We start from the raw sequence: 21,313 nt of genomic DNA on the forward strand, positions 1-21,313 counted from the left end.
GATTAAAAAGGTATTTTTTGCTTTAATTCCTAATTTTTCCTTATGTATTTTAGACGATGGAAAAAATGCGAAAAACTGACAGCTACATTTTACGTCGTATCAAAATTAAAAATGTAGCTAGGTAATAGGAAATACACATGAAGCCAATCATGAAATAATAAAGTTTTATTAAAAGTCAAACCGATTTATTCAGTGCGCTGCTTAAAATCCTGGCAGAACCTCACCATATCGTAATATTATTTATTATTGACCTGGCCATATAATCAACTGCCTATTTAAAATAAAAAAAAAAAACGAAAAACAGAATTATGGCGGGAAACCGGATAATAAGGTTGACGTATCATACTCGTAATATGGAGGTCTTGTCATCGATTAAAAGTAACTATCTGGATTTAAGTATTTCATTGAAGATACCTTAACCTTAACTTTTCATAGACATAATAAACTCATTGTAACTTTATGTATTAATGTATTAATATATGTTTCCTCAACCTTTTACCTTAAAAGGAATTGATAATAATTTATTCCAAAAGCGAACATAAGCATATTCCTTCATGTACTTCTAATTCCATATTCACTTTTATATTCTTAAGCGTTCAAATGGAAGCAAATACGAGTAGTTTCCTTTAGTAAAACCCGAGTAATATGTATAAGTGAATGTTTATTTGCAGACGACCAAGCGAGAGTGCGGGCGGGGGCGCGCGCGTGCTGCGCTCCACACCCGACTGGAGCGAGAGCGCCGTCAGCGGCGAGCACCTCTGGCTGCCCACCTCCGTCTCCGGGGACTGCTGCTACGTCGGTGACGCGGAATGCCAGGTAAGCACATACCTTAATAATTATAGGACCATAGATTAGTAAAGATACTTCGCCACCTTGAAGTTGAATGAAGCCACAAACGGCTTATAAGTAAGTTCTTTTTTTTAATTCTTGACAAATAAAAACATTTTTAGAGAAAATTTACGAATAAATAACTAATACTGCGTAATTTACATAATAAATAAATAATTATTTCAAATATTTTAGGGACATTTTAGCACGGAGACGTGGCAAAACTCTTTTACGCAACTATTTCAATTCTCAAAACTGGGTACATTTTCTTGTTAGGTTAGGTTAGTGAGTAATCTTTACTAATCTATGTAGGTATAGGACAGAGAATTGTTGGTGTTTAACCGATATGATGAACGGGAAGGTCGCGCCACAACAAATTCTAGCATAAAGCAAGTTTAAGTGGAAGTTTGTGAATGCCGACCGATTTACTTATGAGAAGCCCCTCTTAGTCCTCAAGAGTGGCATACTGGTGTCCAAATTGAGCGCCGACTTCCAAACTATGAAATATACCAATATTTATTAAAATTATTTTTTACATTGTAGTGACATAGAAGTTTGTGTTTGTGTGCAGTGTGAAGTTTGTGTGCTTATACCACAAAGCAGCACTATACAAAGCTGATCTGTGATCAATTGAAGAGTGTAATTAAGCAAAACCTTTTTTTTAAACATCAAATGTAATTCTATAGGATTGCAACGCATCTTTGATCAACGTTAGATACGACACTTACCTATTTCGATTGGTGGCAGGTGTCTATAGAGTGCAATAATCACTTAACATCGCTCCGAGTGCAAGCTCGTTTGGTACTTCAGTCATATAAAACATCTTTGTGATGTAGTAACAAGATAAGAAAAACGGCGGATAAAGTAATCCGTAGACTCCTAAAGACATGCTTGTTGGTATGAGTTAAGTCAACGCCTTTGGGCTTTATACGATGCGCTTGTCTGAAGCAATTAGAATGCAAACTAGGAGCAGTGTCGTGTCTTCTGCACTTTTCTCATAACGAATACATAGACTTATCCACATAACAATCATTACTACGCGGATATAATTATTATAGCCATTATTTAGTTAGCTTTTCTACAGATAAAATTTTCCAATATTTGACTTGTATCGTATATCTTAGACCAAATATTTTCTTCAAGAAGTTTAGTCTTTTATTTATTGGATTGGATTATTGTCTTAGATAAATACTCTTACGTCATTCGTTTCAACTTAATTCTCACTAGCAGTAACATATCTAGAATTAGAATAAATTAAGGGATGAATATAACAGCTTATCATTATTTCTACAGAATCTTATCATTTTCACAAATTGTAAGAAAAAAACGCATTGAAGACCAATTTTTATTGTTTTCAAAAGAACGATTGTTCAGCTGGCTTAAATAAATAAAGACTACATGTAAATATACTTTACGATCAAAAATGTTACTTTGAAATACTACATGAACGGGAAGTATCGCGTGAAAATAATTTTAATAAGTAGGTTAATTGGAAATCAAATGAAATGTTCTTTCTTTTAAATGTTTTAATTATGTCAATTAACGCCCATTATTAATAAGCAGTCTATCCGATTGGATAGATAGGTTTCATTAATAATGGGATTTAACTTACATATTCATGTAAAGATAGGTTTATCGGTGATTAAATTTGATATATTGGAACTTAATATTGTATTGCAATTCAATATCGACAGACAATTAGTTCAAATGATACAGGCAGAAGTTCCGTTACAGTAATAGACATGCCGTAACAGTCGATTTATAATTGAGGCAACTAATTAATGTTTCAAATACGCTTGTTGTGGACGTTAGGTAATATTATCTACGTGACACTAAATATTATAAAGTGTGTGCATTTATTATAGACAACAGTATTAACATGTTTTTCTATGTATTTTGGAGAAGTAGCAAACGTGCCTTCAGTCTACCTTTTGGTGAATGGTAACTGTTGTCCATGAACATTTGATGAACACCTATCATCCCAGATAGAATTACAAGTACTACCTGAGCCAATGACTAGTGGCCAACACTGGTTATTACTATACATGAGAACTAAGTTGTAATTCTCTGTCTCTCCCTTACCGCACCCTTAAAATCAAAGATAAGACAAAACAAGAAAAAATTAAAAAAGTACGTCATAAAAGTAAACTGAAATAAAGTCGGTTAAAAAGTAACACTGCAAGTGTACAAACTTCTCTTTAACTACCAAAAGTACTATGCATTTTTTTCGAAACAGAAATACATTTATGAAAGAAAAAGTGGTAGCCCTAATTATAAATCAAAAATAGTAATAATGCTCACTCCGGCATCTTACCACAGAGAGTTCTACTTTAGACATTGAACATTTACAAAAGTACCTAAAATTTTAAATGTTATGCTGCAGACATTGTTCATCCAGCTCATTATTATCCCACTGGATAGCTGGAATTCATACCAACGGGCACCGGCTATCACTATTTCAAACTGTTCAAACAACTTGTTACGTACATTTGTACTTCATAATCCTCAGTCCATTACTGTACCACTGTTAGGCACGTGTTTACTCTTATTATTACAAAGGTTTCGGACACCATTCACTACATGGGCCAGATCTAGCCAAGCACTTTTAAGTTTTAAAGTCTTTGGATAGAATCTTGGAAAGGTACCTTATAATTCCAACTGCGTTACTGTGTTCTGATTTAAAACATGTGGTAAAGGAGACAAACACTTATACGGTGCGTGCTAACTTAGTTATCAGAGATAGAGCAACGCATTTGTGGGCTTCTGAGACAGGACAAAAATCCTAAATCCTATATATGTAGTATTAATTACGAATCTCTATGGGCGGCAATGACTACTTTCCATCGGGAAGACTGCATTCTCGTTTACCTTCTTCTATATTAAAAAAAATATATATGACACCAATACTATTATTTATTCGTAGGTTCTAGACACAATTTTGTATATATTATAGGCGTAATGTATTCATGTAAAGAGCGTCTTATAGAACGTGTCTGAATATGTATGTACCTTAAGCCTTTACCTTTTTTATTCCCTCGATGTAGGTTCCCTCGACGACTTTTTACATCTTATTGATTTCTTTAAAGGATCATTCAGTATCCCTACAATTTGCATTCTCTTTCATCATTTATACGTAGTCTATACAAAATGGCTTTTTCCCTAAATTCGAAAACCTTGACGCGAAAAAAGAGTGAAGAAACAGGTAGGGATTAGGCATATTCACTTATATTCGATATATCGAATTTACTCGATGTTTGCTATACGATATATCGAATTGAATCGATTTTTTGACAAATATTGTTTTCATTCGATATATCGATATATTTTAAAAATATCGGATCGATTAAAAAACGAATGCTGACTCATACCAAAAAACTGAAGTAAACTTTACTCAATGATTTCTATTTTGAATCCATTTCGTTAACTGGTAGTGGCAACTGTGAACGAGTTAAGAGCCATAGACTATAGAGCAGCTATCCGATCAACACTGCAAACACGGATAATTGGTGAAGTAAGGCGAGCCATCATGTATAGAGAAAAAGTGCAACAAGTGTGCACTCATAAACAGCAAATAAATAAATAGTCAAATGTAATTTAGTAATACCTTAAATTCCGAAATTTTTAAATTCGTAAATTCCGAATATCTTTAATTAAAAAAATCTGAGAAAAAATATTCGATATTAAAAAATATCGATATTTTTAAACGATATATCGGAAAACATCGATGTTAAGTACCGATATTTTATATCGAATACATATATCGATATATTTTTAAGTGGACACCCCTAGTAGGGATTACAGGCACATGTTCATTTATTTCTATACGAGTATACACAATACGACAATAATCACAAGTAAAATATTACAATTCGGAATGAATTAACTTTATAACGTTAATAGATATTTATATTTTTACCACCTTTTTTGGTACAAAAATATTGCCTGATTGAATCGTTAGAACCGTTAAGCGATAATAGAACCGTTTTACCCCCGAAGGGCATAAAACGGATATTTAGGTTTCAGCCGTAGCTTGAACCACATTGAGATTACCCCTTCAATATTCGTCATAATTATCTGCTATCTCGCTCTTTCTATATGTGTTTTTCAACATTATTAGTATCCTTGTCTCTTTCTCGCATATGACAGGCAGCGCGCGGCGGCCATTTGATTCAGTACACAAGCCGGCAAGGCCCTTAAGGTGTGGTTCAAGCTACGGCTGAAACCTAAATATCCGTTTTATGCCCTTCGGGGGTAAAACGGTTCTATTTAGGTGTTCGAGCCTTCGCTTGAACCACATTGAGACGTGTTTACTATCTGCCGGCGCTGCCTAAGCGTACTGTGAAATCTCTAGAAAGAAGTAATAATCTTGCCATTTTATTATACTTAATCAAAATAATTAACAAGCTTATTGAATACACAGAAAAACATAAAATTGAACTTGGTTACCCAAAATTAGTTCAACCAAACGACTTTTAACGACTAAGGATTTTAACTATGCAATGATTTTGCTTTCAGCCGAAAACGAAATCCTATGTCACAATAGTTAGAATAAACGAGTATGATAATTTGCTTGTTAAAACGAATTTATAATTACTAAATAATCCGTCAATTTCTCCATATGAGAAGAAACTCTCTAATTTTAGTAGCGTTAAAATTTATATTATGTGGGTATATTTCTATTACTTGTATGTTATTCAATATGAAAATAAATTAATCCAATTATATTTTGTTGAGAAATATTTTAAAATCTTGGTGCTAATTGCTCCATACAAGAAAAATACTAATTTTAACCTGTCTATATGTTAGGCTTCAAACTATGAATTTCGTAAAATACTGTGTACAGAGAGTGTTTTAGATAGTTGACTACTTTAGTGTCTCATGAGTTTTATTTTCTTAATTACCAAACCAATTATGTTTTAAGTAGCAATCGCAGCACAAAAACTATGCATGCGCATATTCTTGCATGCATGCATTATTCTTCATGGTAGGTATGCGATACAGGTCTGATAATTCCTATTTAAGTTAAGAAATATTTATGCCTTTTTGTTACAATATTCCTTATAAACTGTTTAAATCTTAAACTCTCCTTACTTCTTTCCACCTTTGGGTAAACATCCAGACCATAAGAAATCAAATCGGTTTTCAAACAGAATTTTGTAGAAAATAATATTTCATCACATCTTTCATTGAATAAACACTGAAGTATAAGGAAATAAACTTTCTTCTTGACACTTGACTTCTTGAATAAGAATAAACCGCACGTGTATCTATAAACGACGAAGAGAAGAGCATATAAAATCTTTCCTCTATTCTCTACTTGATTATTATTTTAGCTACTGATAGATAATAGCTTTTTAACCTTTCCAACTTAGCAAGCTGATTCAATTAACAAAATTTAAAATGATAGATTCATGGCGGGTTAAAATTTTGGTAACTAACTTCGGAACAGTATTGAACTATTGAGACCTTGAGCTACACTACTTGATCCATTCGATTTGATGTCTAAAATGTTTGAATAACTTTAAAATGTTATAAACTATAACGCATAAAAATTTTAGAGTCGACTTCCTTATAAGCTCTCATTAAAAAAAGTTTTCACACACAATCACAACAATCCTTCCACATGAAACGGTAAGTCTAAAACTACCCAAATTCAGCCCAGTGGTTTAGAGCAGTCTGTTTTATTTGTATAACAACAATATTTTCCCATCAATTGGGAATCAAGTGCAGAGCCTACTTGACATTGAAGTTTCGGTAATCCAAACTGATTCTCCTACAATACTTCAAAAGCGGAAATACGGAATACGGAAAAGCGACGTGTGCAAATATTCTTTACTATACCAAACATAATGTTATTAATGATGTATCTGAGGCATTGGTGATGGTAAAGGAAATATACACTACAGTCTGGACCGTCACTTCTTGCTGAACGCGTCAATATATTATCTCACTCAAATAACGAGATTCCGATGCACGTAAGTCTATCTCGGGTTTTCTTCATTGCATGGATAACCCTACTTTCTTCTAGATGCATCTTTCGTAGAACTTTTTCTCTCAACGGGGATCTCATCGTATAGTCAATAGTGTATTCAGTCATTTTATAGTCATATCCGTGTGTTATTCCACTGTATAGGTCAGGAATACATCGAGCTACTAAATGAAATAGGTGGCGCAGAAGCAGCTAACTTCTCAACTTCTCAATTTACTCATAATAATTTTAGTGATATCGTACTCGTTGATATGTAGCTTGTTGATGCGAATCATCATTGGGTTGTTCAATTAAAGCATTATTATATTATGTCCCCATCTAGACACCGGTAAAGAAGAGCACTGATGAAGTTCCTGCGAAAATAATTGTCTAAATCTTTCGGTAAAGTTCTGTAGAAAGTAGAAGGGAAGTTCTGTAAATAGAAAAAAAAAAAAAAAAAATCTAAAATTTTGTAATCTATTTACAGACAGATGTAACATTTCTCTGCCTTAAAATTTATTTTAATTTTCTCCAATTCCGACGATTCTTTTGGAGTAGATATAATATACTATTCCTTATTCGATTCACATTTATCATTATGAATGACAAGTTGTTGGTATTTTCTATCGTGTCCCAGATAATTCCCAAGTATTCTAATCTGGTTGCATTTGCTCAGGATGATTATACCTGATTCATTTGCCACCACAGTCTTCCTAACTAAACTCCCTAGTCTTCTTTTGTTAAACACAACATATTCTATAGGGTTAAAGGATCTTCGTGGGACTCCCGAAAGTTGTTCAGATAGACGAGTCGTAAATATTGCTTCCTAATTTAATGCGCGACTTAAGTCGTCGCGCTGATGTTGCGCTCGCCGAACCCAAAGGAAGAAGTGACATTTCGTAGGCCTACCTACAGGCCAGGTGTACCTTTACACTATGAAACCGACGATCCTCCGACATTAGAGAAATGTGAAAATGTGCCTGAAGGACATCCCGTCATATAATGTATTTAGTACCTACTGTTTTTGCATTGCTGACTGATCAGGCGAAAGGCTGGTGTGTAGACGCACTTGTTGTGACAAGCCTACGTTAGATTTCTTCCTAATAGCCAGGACTGAGGAAAAAAACTGTGACAAAATCGGATTAAATTTTGAAAGACGTATTAAAATAAATTCCTCAGCAACAATACACTGGTTTAAGATATATGTGTAAATTAATTTCTCATAGAAGAGAGATATAAAGTACTTCTATACTCTTAAAGTCATCTTAAGTCGGTAAGTTTGTGAATTATATAATTATATACCTCATGTGTTTCTAATTGCTCTTAGGGGGTATTTTCCCATTAAGGCCGGTAAGGCAAGGCGAACTAAAGGGAGCCATAGGTTTTGCTTACGCGCCCCCCCCCCCCCCCTTCTGTAACTCTCAATTGAGTGTTGAGTACTCTGAGATCAAATAACTTTTAAGAGCATTTCTCTGTGACCTCCTAACCTTTAACTGGAATGTCAAATCTCTTCAAGAGCTTTGATTTTTATTAGGGTAGGGTAGAGGCTTTAGGGTTTTGTAATGAGAAACAAAAATATTATTGGCCTATATTACTCATTTTCATTTATATAACCTTATATATAATAAGTCATTTTATAAATCTCTTCGCGGTTTCCAAGGACTTTTGCTCGACATCCGCAAACATAACACAAACTAACATAAAACTAGGGACCATCGTGAAAAACTAGTTACTTTTTAATTACTGTGGGTGGAAGGAGTACCTGAACCACCATAACCACATCTGGATTTATTTATTCATGATTGTTACCAAAATATAGGTTCTTTGTATATATATATATATTTTTTTTAGACCATGTATAGTCTTTGGAACAATACACTAAAAATTAATAGGCTTAAGCATTAAAAACTGAAATAGCCTGCAACAGTTACTGTGTCCCAGCGTTCTAATACGACAGTTACGAATTTATGACACAGTATACTGATCTCCATTTACAGCCTCTGGTGCATGAGCAATTGAGACACAAAAAAATTTGCCGAGTAACATATGATGTAATATTAAACGTGCGGCTCGACGGTCGCCGCTGAGCATTAGCTATTATAGTATAGTATAGCTCCGCTTCTTTAGCCAGGACCAAATTCGTGCCTTTTCTCATCATACAATTGTCTCTGGAATGGATTCAAAAGATGGAACCATATAGACTTCAGTAGAACAAAACAGAATTTTTGTTGCAATCTCAATTTAATGTTATTTTTCTGTTTTGCCTGCATGACCGTGATTTTATTTGTTGACCAATTATTGTATTCCCTGTCGCAATGGTCTTGGATCCACTAAATTGTCTTTGAAGTCCCTAATTAGTTTAAAGGATCCTTCATATTTTTTAAAAGTGATATGATAGAATATAAATTCCCTTCATCACATTACGAGAAGAAAACGGCAGCCAAGAGGACATTTTAAAAATTTTACCTCTTATAGATTTATAGCTAGGATAGGCTATGATAAAAGTTGCAGATGCATTCCATCAATAAATAATTAATCTTTCAAAAGCGTCATAATAAAACAGCTAACTCTGAAAGCAATGTTGTAAACTTGCGTCTACGGTAGTAATAACAGCCTTAATTAGCACGACTATTTCGCTTGGACATGTTTTAGAAGTAAGCGTATACAAAGTAATTAGTAAGAATTTCTGAAACCAAGCCCTGAACATGACAGAGAGCAACCAAGTCGTGAAGGCATCTTATATGCATTGGTAGGTATGAAAATCGTGGAGTTTCATATATATCCTAAAACGTCGGATCACTTCAATGCAGGCGACTCTCATCCCGATATCTCTCGGCGAGGTATCTCCTTATGAGAGAGTATGTCGTCTCATGTACCTATGCCACATCGTCGTGTTATATGACCAAGGGCGCCATATTGCTTTATGAGAGAAAATGTCGTATCTCTAAAAGATGCATGAAGCATCTAGGCCTGTTTATCGTTCCACCCCCGCCACGGTGGGATTCGAACCCACAATCTCCGGTACCAACAACCGGGCCGTTCCCATTGGGCTACGAGGCGGGTTAACATATCACCTCATATATACCACGCGTCGAACTATTTGTGACTTGAGACGACATGTCGTGTCAAATATGCCAAAACGTGAAATTATCTGAATGAAGGCGTCGCCTCGCGAGACGACGTGTCTTCTCACATGACATAAGTTTTGTGAGGCGAGGCGACTGACATAAGTTGTGTCAGTTGAGACGACGTCGTCTCAATTAAAACGACACGTCGTCTGAGATATTTGATTATCCAATCAAGGCGACGTGACAATGTCATGCTGTCGCCTGATTTTTGGATGCGTCGAAAGAAACCATACTAAAAGTATGTCTCGACTCATCGCTGGGCCAGTAGGCGCCGAGCGGCAATAATTCATCGCTGAGCATGAAGCGTCGAGCGGATGAATTACGTTAGGTATTTTCTTCTGATAGAAATAAGCATTCGACAATTCTTCACATACGTGTTGATAGCATGAATATTGAAAGCGTACTGAATCAAATGGCCGCCGCGCGCTGCCTGTCATATGCGAGAAAGAGACAAGGATACTAATAATGTTGAAAAACACATATAGAAAGAGCGAGATAGCAGATAATTATGACGAATATTGAAGGGGTAATCTCAATGTGGTTCAAGCGAAGGCTCGAACACCTAAATATAAAAATACATATAACAATATACAAATATATATTAATATCTGCTTACATATAGTTTTGATAATTATATATTTTATTGTGTGGTTACATTAGTAAGAAATTTTAATTGATGAAATTTGAAATGTAGGTATAATAAAAGTATTCCTTATTTAATTAGTAGTCTGTTCCAATCCGGTACGTGTAACAATTGTATGACAATCGTAGGTACAGAGTTGCAGACGCAACAGGGCAAGAAATTATAATTTCCTCGACAACCATTACCAAGTTTCCTATTGTGTGGCGGTCGGTGGTTAGTCATTAGTTGAATATAGGGTTGCTCCCTATTGTATAAGACATTGTATTTGTGTCCTTATACATTTTAGTAAAATATAGTGTATATTAAACATATAATACGATACTATTTAGCTGCAACGACTTTTCATTAACTGCGCCTGAAACTTACCAACGGCGCTGCATGGGAATTTTCAAAAACAAACGCATCCACCATCTTACGGCATTTTAACGGCTAAATAAGTTCTATAGAAAATTATTTTAAGAATAATAGAACCTTGATGGCCAAAACCGATTGACAAATTCAAATGGAAAATTAACTGTGTACATTTTTTATTGATTCCCAAAAGTACTATTATATTTAAAATAGTTTATTTTCAAAAAGAGGTGGCAACCCCAGTTGAATGTAAGATTAATGAGCCGTTCCCACCATTAACGCGGTGATGACCTGTCACTGCCGATACAACAAAAGGCTGCCTTTGGGTTTGTAGAAACAATCATTAACTAATTGCTTAGGTTTAAAGCGGGCCAACAGGCAATAGGCCCGTCGTGGGTAAATCTGCTGATTATTTATTCATTGCCAGCTTTCCGTTGCGGGTTTACCGCGCCATTGATCGTAAAGTTGGACTATTAAAAAGTCCTTAGTCCCTTAATTTTTGTGTATATAGCGCCCTTGAGAAATTTATACAGAACTCTTAATTTAGAATAACCTCAATAAGTTTTCTTCATCGTCATGGAAGTGTTAATTTATATCTAATAAGAGAATGACAAGAAAATATTATGTGCGACTTCAATTCCAGCCCGGACTTCCACGGTGAGAGGGCAAAATTCATAAAGCCGAGCTGCCAATACTTGGAAGTTTGTCGGCTAATTAGAGTAAAATTATTATTCCGAATTATAAATTAACGGTACATATTTCAGACTTCTTGATTTACAGAGAAAATCGTGAAAAGTAGTTGAACGTTAATGAGTTGCGCCGAAAGTTTTAATGATATTTTAATGAAATAAAATTTCTATAGTATTTTTACTTAGTACGATGGCTTATGCGATATAGCGATAGCCATACTAGTACGATATACAGAAAGTTCCGGGTTCGATCCTCGGACATTATCCACGTAATTTTCACGATAGAAGCTTCCTTTATTGTAGTGGCAAATTGTGGTATTGCGAATATGAACTACGGGCTTCGATTTACGTAAAACCCAAACACAGAAACGCCTTATCCTAACACGCACGAGATTTGCGAAAAACTTTTCAAGAAGTATAAATCGTTACGTGACAGGAGATAACATTTCGTAGGCATTAGGCACGGACTTTCCAAACTCTACATAACCTTTTCGTACAAAGTTTTTGTACAGCGTGTATTTGTCCGCCTAACAAATTGGGATCAAATAACGCACCTTACTTTTAGTTTCTTCTTTTATTTTCTGAACTCGAAGTTTGTAACCTAGTGACTTATAAATGTTATCACTGCTACGTATCTACGCCATAAAGTTTAAAAATGCCACTCTGGTTTGTCTCAGATTGATTACTCTCTATTTTGGAAGCAACTTATATGGTTTAAATTTTTTAAATAAACATAAATATTTTTATTTATTAAACGCGTTCTCGAAAACGATTTAATTTACTTATATTACTTATATAACTATGTAATTAAATATATTACACATAAAAATATTTTCCGTAACAGAAACATGGATCCCGTATGAAGTGTTCAGCGTGCAAGATAGTCGCTCACGTGGCCTGTATAGACATCCTAATAGACCGGGTGCAGTTCACCTGCAAGCCAACGTTCCGTGACGTCGGCATCAGGCAGTACAGGGAGCAGACGGTCACGCACCACCACTGGGCGCATCGCCGCTCCGAGAAGGGCAAGTGCAAGGCTTGCGGGAAGGTAACTCACTCGATTACTTATAAAGGGTACTGACCTTGACCAGTAATTTCGGCTCAAGCATTACAGTGCTTGCGTGTAATGTCGAGTAAAGGATTACAGTGCGAATACCCTTTGATAATTTTAGCCTCGAGTATTACAGTAGTAAGTACGTTAAGCCGAACATTATACCTGCACCGCATGTAATACGTTGCCGGAATATATTAAAAGCTCATATAAATTTGCATGTTATACGCTAAAGCCGGTTTGTTATAAACCACATCTTATTTAATCTGGAACTACTGCAGCACTGTAATGTACCTAATGATCAAAATCGAATGCAAAATTAAGTATATGTGCCTGAATATGTACTGGTCAGTACCCTCTTTTTAACCCGTTGCTTATACGATAACGTGGGATTTACATATTTAATAAATACGTAGAAATATTCAAATTATTTAGATATATCTTACTAAGTGGGTTAACACAGTTAAAGTGAGGAAAATATCGTAACATATTTGCCGGAATAGTTGACAATGTGTTACTAACGAGAATAAAATAAATATTTTCTATTCAATTCCATTTTCATACAATATATTGTACATCCCACCGTCAGTGTGAGTAATGTTGATTTTGTAGAGCTGTTAACACTATAATCACGTAGCATTTATTTTTATTTAATTTGCAATTTGTTATGTTGCATACGTGTTTGATTTTATGTTTGTGTCTAATAAAGTGTGTGTATGTTTGTTTATTATTAACAGTAATATTTATTATATTCACGCAGAGTATTAAAAATAACTATTGAAGTAAAAATATTAGCCTCCTATAGTAGCAATCAAGAACAAACAAAAAGCCTGACTGTAGAGAATATTGTATCATTAAACCCATTACACGCTCCGTTGATAAATTAGAAGAGGTAAGATTTTTTAAATTAATGTATTCAGTTGTCCGGGCGAGTCCAATAGATTTAGGTATTATTTTGAAGGAAAACTCCTGCAAACAAATTTCCAGCAAATCAGCTACTTACTTTTCGTTATTGTTACTTTTAAATTTATAAATTTAGTTAGTTTTAACATAATACAAATTTTCAATACCAATATTGTTATTTTTTCTGAAGGCTGCAGCTATGTTTAGTAATAAGTATACATGTATCTTATCTTACGTATCTTATCGCTCTACGTATAATTCAAATTTTGTAAAGTTTATTTATAAATTTGATATTATATTTATTATATTACATTTATATTATTTTCCCCATGCCTTAATACGGAGCTGATCAGTCAATATTTTACAATTGTTTAATGCCCAATTATTATAACGGTAAACTTCACACATCTTTAAGAACTTTCAGGCTTATAAAATTCCTTGCCATAAAATTAAAGTATTTTTAATTTCTAACACGTGACAACTTAAAAAATCGAAGCTGAAATTTGAACTCGGATTCCCGGAAGGAAGGCTCGAACAAATCTAATTAGAAAGGTGTGTGAAGTTAATCTGAAGTGAAAGAGTTCTGTAGCAGTGATAGCCTAGTGGTTAAGAAACGTGGCCTCTCGATCGAGGGGTCCGAGGTTCAAATCCCAGGCACGCACCTCTGATTTTCAAATTTATGTGCGTATTAGAAATTAATTATCACTTGCTTAAACGGTGAAGGAAAACATCATGAGGAAACCTGCATACCTGAGAGATTTATAAAAAACTTAAAGGTATGTGAAGTCTAACAATACGCACTTGGCCAGCGCGGTGGACTATGGCCTAATCCTTCTCATTCTGAGAGGAGACCCGTGCCCAGCAGTGGGACAGTAATGGGTTGATGATGATGATGATGATGATGATGATGATGATGATGATGAAAGAGTTCCTGCTTCGCATTAATGTCTGTACCCCACAATAAAAAGTCCCAAATAGGGCAGTAGGTATTTCGTTAATAAGGTTCTGTTAATACGGATCGACATTATTTTAAACGATTTTATATAAAAGTCTACATAGAAATAAAAAACTAAGATCCGAACAACAGCTTAAATCTTGGAAAATAATGATTTTCATTTTAATCGTTCCAATATTCGGTCGTCTTTTTAATGGTATCGGTCGGTCGGATTCTTTATAATGATTTCTTGAAAACAAAGTATTTGACGTCAAGGTTCATTATATCCAGTGTTCCGTTCATTTAATATTTTCCGCACAAACTTAATTGTCAAATTTGCATTCCTATGTTATTACTAAAACAGCACAGTCACTGGTATTAACTTAACGGAGATTTGCATTTGGCTCGCATGTGACACGGCATAAACTTACATTTGTCGGCTGCCCGGACTCAAAAATTTATATTTCATTTTTAACGACACGTGTTAGCATACCACACGAATAACGCCTGCAACATGCCTGCATAATAGGAAAATACGAAAAGGTTTTTACGTTGCTATACCCTTGTCTGATTTATTAGTGTTGTGTGTTTTGTTTAATGTATTTTCGTGATCATTTATAATGCCCAGACTTTTTGTAGCGTCCATATTATTCCATTGCCTTCTTTTGCAGCATTCTCATTTCCATTATTTTAAAGTCACCCGTCATATGAAAATTTTACCTAAAAGTGTGTTGTATTTTATAGCTATAAAATAGAAATACATTATTATTGTGATCACTAATATACAGCTAATATTATGTTATTTTCATAAGTATTTGTTAATTTTATATGTCAAGATTCGAAGGACATACTGTGGCATTTTCATTCCGAGAAACGTTTAGGCATACCTCGTTAAATGTAAATGTTTGTTCTTGTATGTTTATTTGCTCATTATATTTGCAAGGATGATATGATCTTGTTACAAATTGCGTTTCACGATTTAAATGAAAAATGGATAAAACGAAAACGCGGGACATAGTTTTTGTAACAAATATTTCTTACTCTATTTCTGAGATGAAGTTAATTTAAAATGTGATTTCGAGAGCTTAAAATAAATGTAGGTACTAGTGATTACCAAAACATAGCATAATCTGAAAACAAAGCGTAATAACTCACTCTCGATAATAAGCACATTTTGCGTGACGCGCCTTATTAGATTTATTAGGAACGAGCTTCTTTCCGGCGCTGTTCCGATTTACCCTAAATACTTTTGGAATAAAGTATAGTACTTAAATGTATCTAAAAAATACCACACACTTTTGTGAAAATATCTAAGATACCCTATACAAAAAGAATACAATGAAATTAAAAAGGCATTCTTTATATTTTCGTACTGAGCAAACATACTTACATGAATTAAAATAATAAAACAGACACTTCAATGTTAGTTATTGCATATATAATACTGTCATGTAACAGTTAATTATGTACTTTTATTACTCTTATCAAGTAGTCGGCACACGGGTCATAAACCTCGGATTTTTTCTGACTTCATAAAAACGCCTTGTTTTTGTAGTGTTTATAATTTTATTTGTTCATTAATTTGCATGTTTGTTTGCATGATTTTGTGTCACAGTCATTCCGGCGCAGATGCTGTGGTTGGTGCATATCGAAACAATGTTCTGTAGACAAGCCTATAGCAGTAAACAATGGGGATCGTGTGCGTATTCCAGCTATGTTGCCAGGGTTTGGTGCTATTTTATGTTGTTGCTTTTTATTTTATTTTCAGTCGACACACACGATAAATATAATACCTTAATTTCGTATGACAATGATATTGAAATGTACAACTAACTATAGTTACATATTATAAAAAATAAGTACATAATTATCGTGTGTGGCGACTCTTAAACGCCTCACCTCGCACTTAATAATAGAATAATTAATTTTATAACTAAAGGCTATGTTTGTTTCAGTCATTACAGGGGAAGTTATCATTTAGTTCAAAAGAAATTGTAGCACTCAGCTGTTCCTGGTGCAAAGAAGGGTACCACAACAAAGACAGCTGTTTTAATTTAGAACGAATAGGAGAAGAATGCTCATTAGGTAAGTACCATTTATACACAAAATATTTAATTTTATGAAGTCAACGTATAAAATCCAATATTCAACCCTTCAAAGCATTTATATTTTTCAGACATGTGAAATTAATCGCGATGTTTTTCTTTACCGTCGTTCGAGAATGTAATATATTTAATAAGAGCATGACTTCAAAAATCTTGCTTGTGCTCTGTAAATACAAAACCCCCGAATACCCTGTATAATAGCCTGTTGATAGATACATGGGGGGATTACGGTTCTTACGGCGCCAAGATTTGAATGCGGATCCGTATAGATTTCGATGAGACAAGACGAAAAGTAAGAATAAATTTTTTTGATATCTCGCTTAGTTTTCGAGATATCGATACTCAAAAATTATTCGAAAATTTCGATTTTTTGCGTTTTAAAAGTGAAATTGCCGAGGAACAGCGCGGCGGAAACGGGTGCGACTGGCATCTCCGGATTGGGGAGGACGTGCAGAATACGGTAGAAGAAAAATGAAGAGAATTCGTTAAGAAACGGCGGAGGAAAATGAGAAAATCCAAAAATTGATTTTTGAAAAACGGAGAAAATTATATTTAAAAATTTAGAAAACGGAGAGAAACGGAAGTAGTATGTGCGAAAAGGTATCATTGAGACGAGTACGATGGTATAAAATAATTAGAAATCGGGCAAGGGACAACGAAGTTAGAGATGATTGAAATTTGAGTTGGTATTGGTTAGGTTAGGTTAGGTTAGGTTAGGTTTTTTTTTATTATTATTATTATTATCATAATAATAGTGATAATCATAATAAAGGATAAAATATATCTTCAAAAAATTTTTTCAATAAAATTCCAACATTTTTAATAATGTATTTATTAATATCTTGAAAACTAAGCAAGATATCGAAAAAAATTATTCTTTGTTTTCGTTTTCTTTTCCAAAAATGTATCGAAATACATCATTAAAAGAATATTTTATTTTTTATTTTTCGATTTTTAAATATCGATATCTCGAAAACTAAGCGAGATATCAAAAAATTTTATTCTTACTTTTCGTCTTGTCTCGTCGAGATCTATAAGGATCCGCATTCAAATTTTGGCGCCGTAAGAATCGTAATCGTGCCAGATACATAATTGTCCATTATCTATCAACAGGTACCCATGAACTAAGCTAATCTATATTTAATATTTTAGGCTCACAATCTAACATAATTGTACCACCGTCATGGATCGTGAAACTTCCAAGAAAAGGTAGCTTTAAGTCGTCTTTAAGGAAATCACCTAAAAAGAAAAATGCAGCGAAGAAAAAAGGGAAGGATTCGAAAAACGAGCAAAAGACTTTCGTAATTAAACCAATTCCCACTTCCAACGTGAAACCCGTGTTGGTTTTCATTAACCCTAAGAGCGGAGGAAACCAAGGTGTCCGACTACTTCAGAAATTCCAATGGTTACTAAATCCACGGCAAGTGTTCGATCTCACACAAGGAGGCCCCGGCCCTGGGTAAGTGACACAGATTAAAAGTTTTTAACTACGAGCATAGATTAGTAAAGATTACTCACTCCTAACAAGAAAATGTAACCAGTTTTGACAATTACGCAATTACATTTGTAAATTACGCAGTATTAGTTATTTATTCGTAAAATTTACGAAATTCTTTATTCTTTATTCTCTAAAAATGTTTTTATTAGTCAAGAATTCAAAAAAAGAACTTACAAATAAGCCTTTTGTGGGTTCATTCAATTTCAAGGCGGCGAAGTATCTTTACTAATGTATGACTACGAGTAAACAGATAGTTATGTTTTGCAAGGTAGATATTAGGTAATAATACTTTTCGTGGTTCAAACCGTCTTCCGTCTTGTGAAGCAGCTTGGTGTAATCCTTATTTTTTAAAGCATTCTGTACGCATAATATTCATTGTGTTAGTTTAGCGTTTTATATATATTATAAAAAAAGCAGTTACTACATACTGTACTGACGCAATTTAATCCTTTGAATTACTTAATAACTACTTTAAAAATCATATGACTCACACACAGTTCATCTCGATCATATAAGACGTAGAACCAAACGTATTGTCAACCGCTGACGGTGAGGGGGCTGAATGAATATGGAATCATATGCTAACAATACTAAGCATAGAGCACTAGACTATGCACGGCGTAGTGGCGTATTATCGGTTCGATTCGATGTAAACAAAAGTGGAATATGGATCGTAAAGCAGATAACAGAGTACGCTCGCTCACGGATAGCGGCTTACTCTACGTTTGGTTTCGCGCACTCGGTACGCATTAATCGAGTCGCGTACCGTGTTTGAAAAGTTTCAGTTCGTGTGTTTTGCAATTGGATTGGAAACAAAGTTTCGCACAATTTAAATGTCGTTTAAGTATGTGTATAATGTTTAAATAATGGAACGGGTTCAAACGTATGGTAAGGATTTACGGATATTGTCGAGAAATTATTGCGCATTTTACTTACTGTTTCAAAACAGTCTAAGGTACTCCCGGTGAAGTTCTCATTGTTATCTAATTTGCTTCATAGACATTTAAACAAACATAAAAAAGATAAAAATCTAAAAGGCGCATTTTTACATTTATAATCTGTACATGTAATATTTGCAAAAAAGTAGTTAAGAAAACTGAGAATCATACATTCTGTCATTTTTAGATTTTTTTTATCTTTTGTTTCAATGTTTGAAATCGTCTTAAATTAAAAACAATGGGTTAGCAATATATTCATAGTCTGTACCTTGACCTAAGATTATGTCGATATTTTATTCAAATCGATCATCTATATGAAAAAATATTACAATTTAAATTCACATTTTCTAACACTCCATGAACACATCATGCAGAGCGCAGAATTTCAGTTTATCAGAGTAGACTGTACCTAAGCTTGTTACATGGCGTTGTATAATTGACGTTATTCTGTAACCACACAAACTAAGTCGCAAGCGCAGTTCGTATAAACTTAAACTCTAACAAACAATTCAATTTTAATGTTAAGAATATTTTTTCACAGATAATATAATTAGCTCATGCGACTCTCTTATAGTCAACTTCACATTTACTTGTAAATAACTAACGTAATATAGGATGACTACACTATAAATTTATTATTCATGTTGTTTATTTATCGAAAAGACATTTTATCATCGACATTTATGTAAAATCTAAAAGGAAAAACAAGAAACAATCAATATTCAGTGAACGATATTTGTTCACATAAGTTTAAGCATTGCCCACAGGTGTGCGAATAAATTCCGTTGTACGAATGAATAGGCCATACATCCAACAAAGGCAATAGGAAAACCGATTAAAAGCTTAATGCTCGATATACGATTCCAACGTACACTATTTCGCAATTTGCAAAATGATTTCAAATGGAACTGTACAATACCGTAAATTAAAACTCTTGCACTAAGAGCTCCCATAAAAGGTGGTGGTATTGTTATGCCACTCATCATCATCATCATCATCAACCCATTACTGTCCCACTGCTGGGCACGGGTCTCCTCTCAGAATGAGAAGGATTAGGCCATAGTCCACCGCGCTGGCCAAGTGCGTATTGGTAGACTACATACTTTTAAGATTTTTTTTTTAAATCTCTCAGGTATGCAGGTTTCCTCACGATGTTTTCCTTCACCGTTTAAGCAAGTGATAATTAATTTCTAATTCGCACATAAATTTGAAAATCAGAGGTGCGTGCCTGGGATTTGAACCTCGGACCCCTCGATCGAGAGGCCGCGTTTCTTAACCACTAGGCTATCACTGCTTATATATACCACTGTTATACCACTGCTATGCGTATTTTTTTCTATGGCATCGATATTTGGTCTGCCGTTTTTTGTTTTTAGGCGTGTGATAAAGTTTACGTTTGGGACTGTTCAAGTTTCTCTTCTATTTGTTTATTAGCTCGTAAGATATTTTTCGTCCTCACGTTAAAGATAACTTTTGGCATACCATCATACTTCCGTTACGTGAGTAAAATGTTCTAAAGTGTTTGTCAAACATCTTTCGCGTGTCGATCAATCTTTGTGACTTGCGGAAAATTTAATTATTACGGAGTTACGGAAGTTATAAAAGTTACGCGCTGGATTGACACCATTGAAGTCAGCTTTTCAACAAGACTTAATATAGGTAATTATGCAGATATCGTATAAGTTTTCGAAACGCTATACAACAGAATTGTATCACTAAGATTTTTAACCAACTACTACGTTAAAGTATTTAAATAAATAACGTGTTAATTAAGAATCCTTCGCCAGAAACATTTGCCTGTAACAGTTAAAATTTGAGCATTACATGAGCAATGAGAGAGGAGAACTAAGCATTACTGCGCAACTTATAATGGTACCATTTGTAACATTGCAGCCATGAGAGTGTACCCGCAATACAATAGATTGTTTCTAAAATATGAAATTTTTAATAACGATCGTTCGCCAGTCACTGCGGCAGTATTGTAAAGTTATGCTCAAAATCTTGAAGAATCGACGAATGTTACTTACTATGTCTTATTGGCATTATTTTTAACGCATATCTGTATTAAACACCATCTAGTATAGTATATAAGCAATGTGATCAAAAACATCTTAATGCACTGTTCAATTACTTATGATACTTGATTTGCGCTGCGCATCCGTTTACCGTACACCACCTAAGCTGGAAAATTCTCATGTGTGGGAGCCCTTAAATAAACTATTTAGTAAAAATAATATAATCGTAATAAACCATTTTGTCACTCCGAAAAATGACCTA

The 21,313-nt window shown here is 34.3% G+C and overlaps 1 protein-coding gene across 6 annotated transcripts in view; it reads left to right on the forward strand.

Moving 5' to 3' along the window:
- Window positions 1-21,313, forward strand: part of rdgA (retinal degeneration A) — a 219,286-nt gene that overhangs the window by 168,475 nt on the left and 29,498 nt on the right. For 5 of the 6 annotated variants that reach the window (XM_073085826.1, XM_073085828.1, XM_073085827.1 and 2 more), the window contains 5 exons: window positions 672-816; window positions 12,452-12,655; window positions 16,111-16,194; window positions 16,451-16,580; window positions 17,753-18,059. In XM_073085826.1, the coding sequence (XP_072941927.1) occupies window positions 672-816; window positions 12,452-12,655; window positions 16,111-16,194; window positions 16,451-16,580; window positions 17,753-18,059 (870 nt within the window). The remainder of the gene's footprint in view (window positions 1-671; window positions 817-12,451; window positions 12,656-16,110; window positions 16,195-16,450; window positions 16,581-17,752; window positions 18,060-21,313) is intronic. The other variant, XM_073085829.1, reaches the window with a different exon arrangement.

The sequence above is a fragment of the Epargyreus clarus genome, unplaced genomic scaffold (assembly GCF_041222505.1).
Source record: "Epargyreus clarus isolate Ecla_fem2 unplaced genomic scaffold, WU_Ecla_fem_2.2 ptg000023l, whole genome shotgun sequence".
NCBI classification, from domain to species: domain Eukaryota; kingdom Metazoa; phylum Arthropoda; class Insecta; order Lepidoptera; family Hesperiidae; genus Epargyreus; species Epargyreus clarus.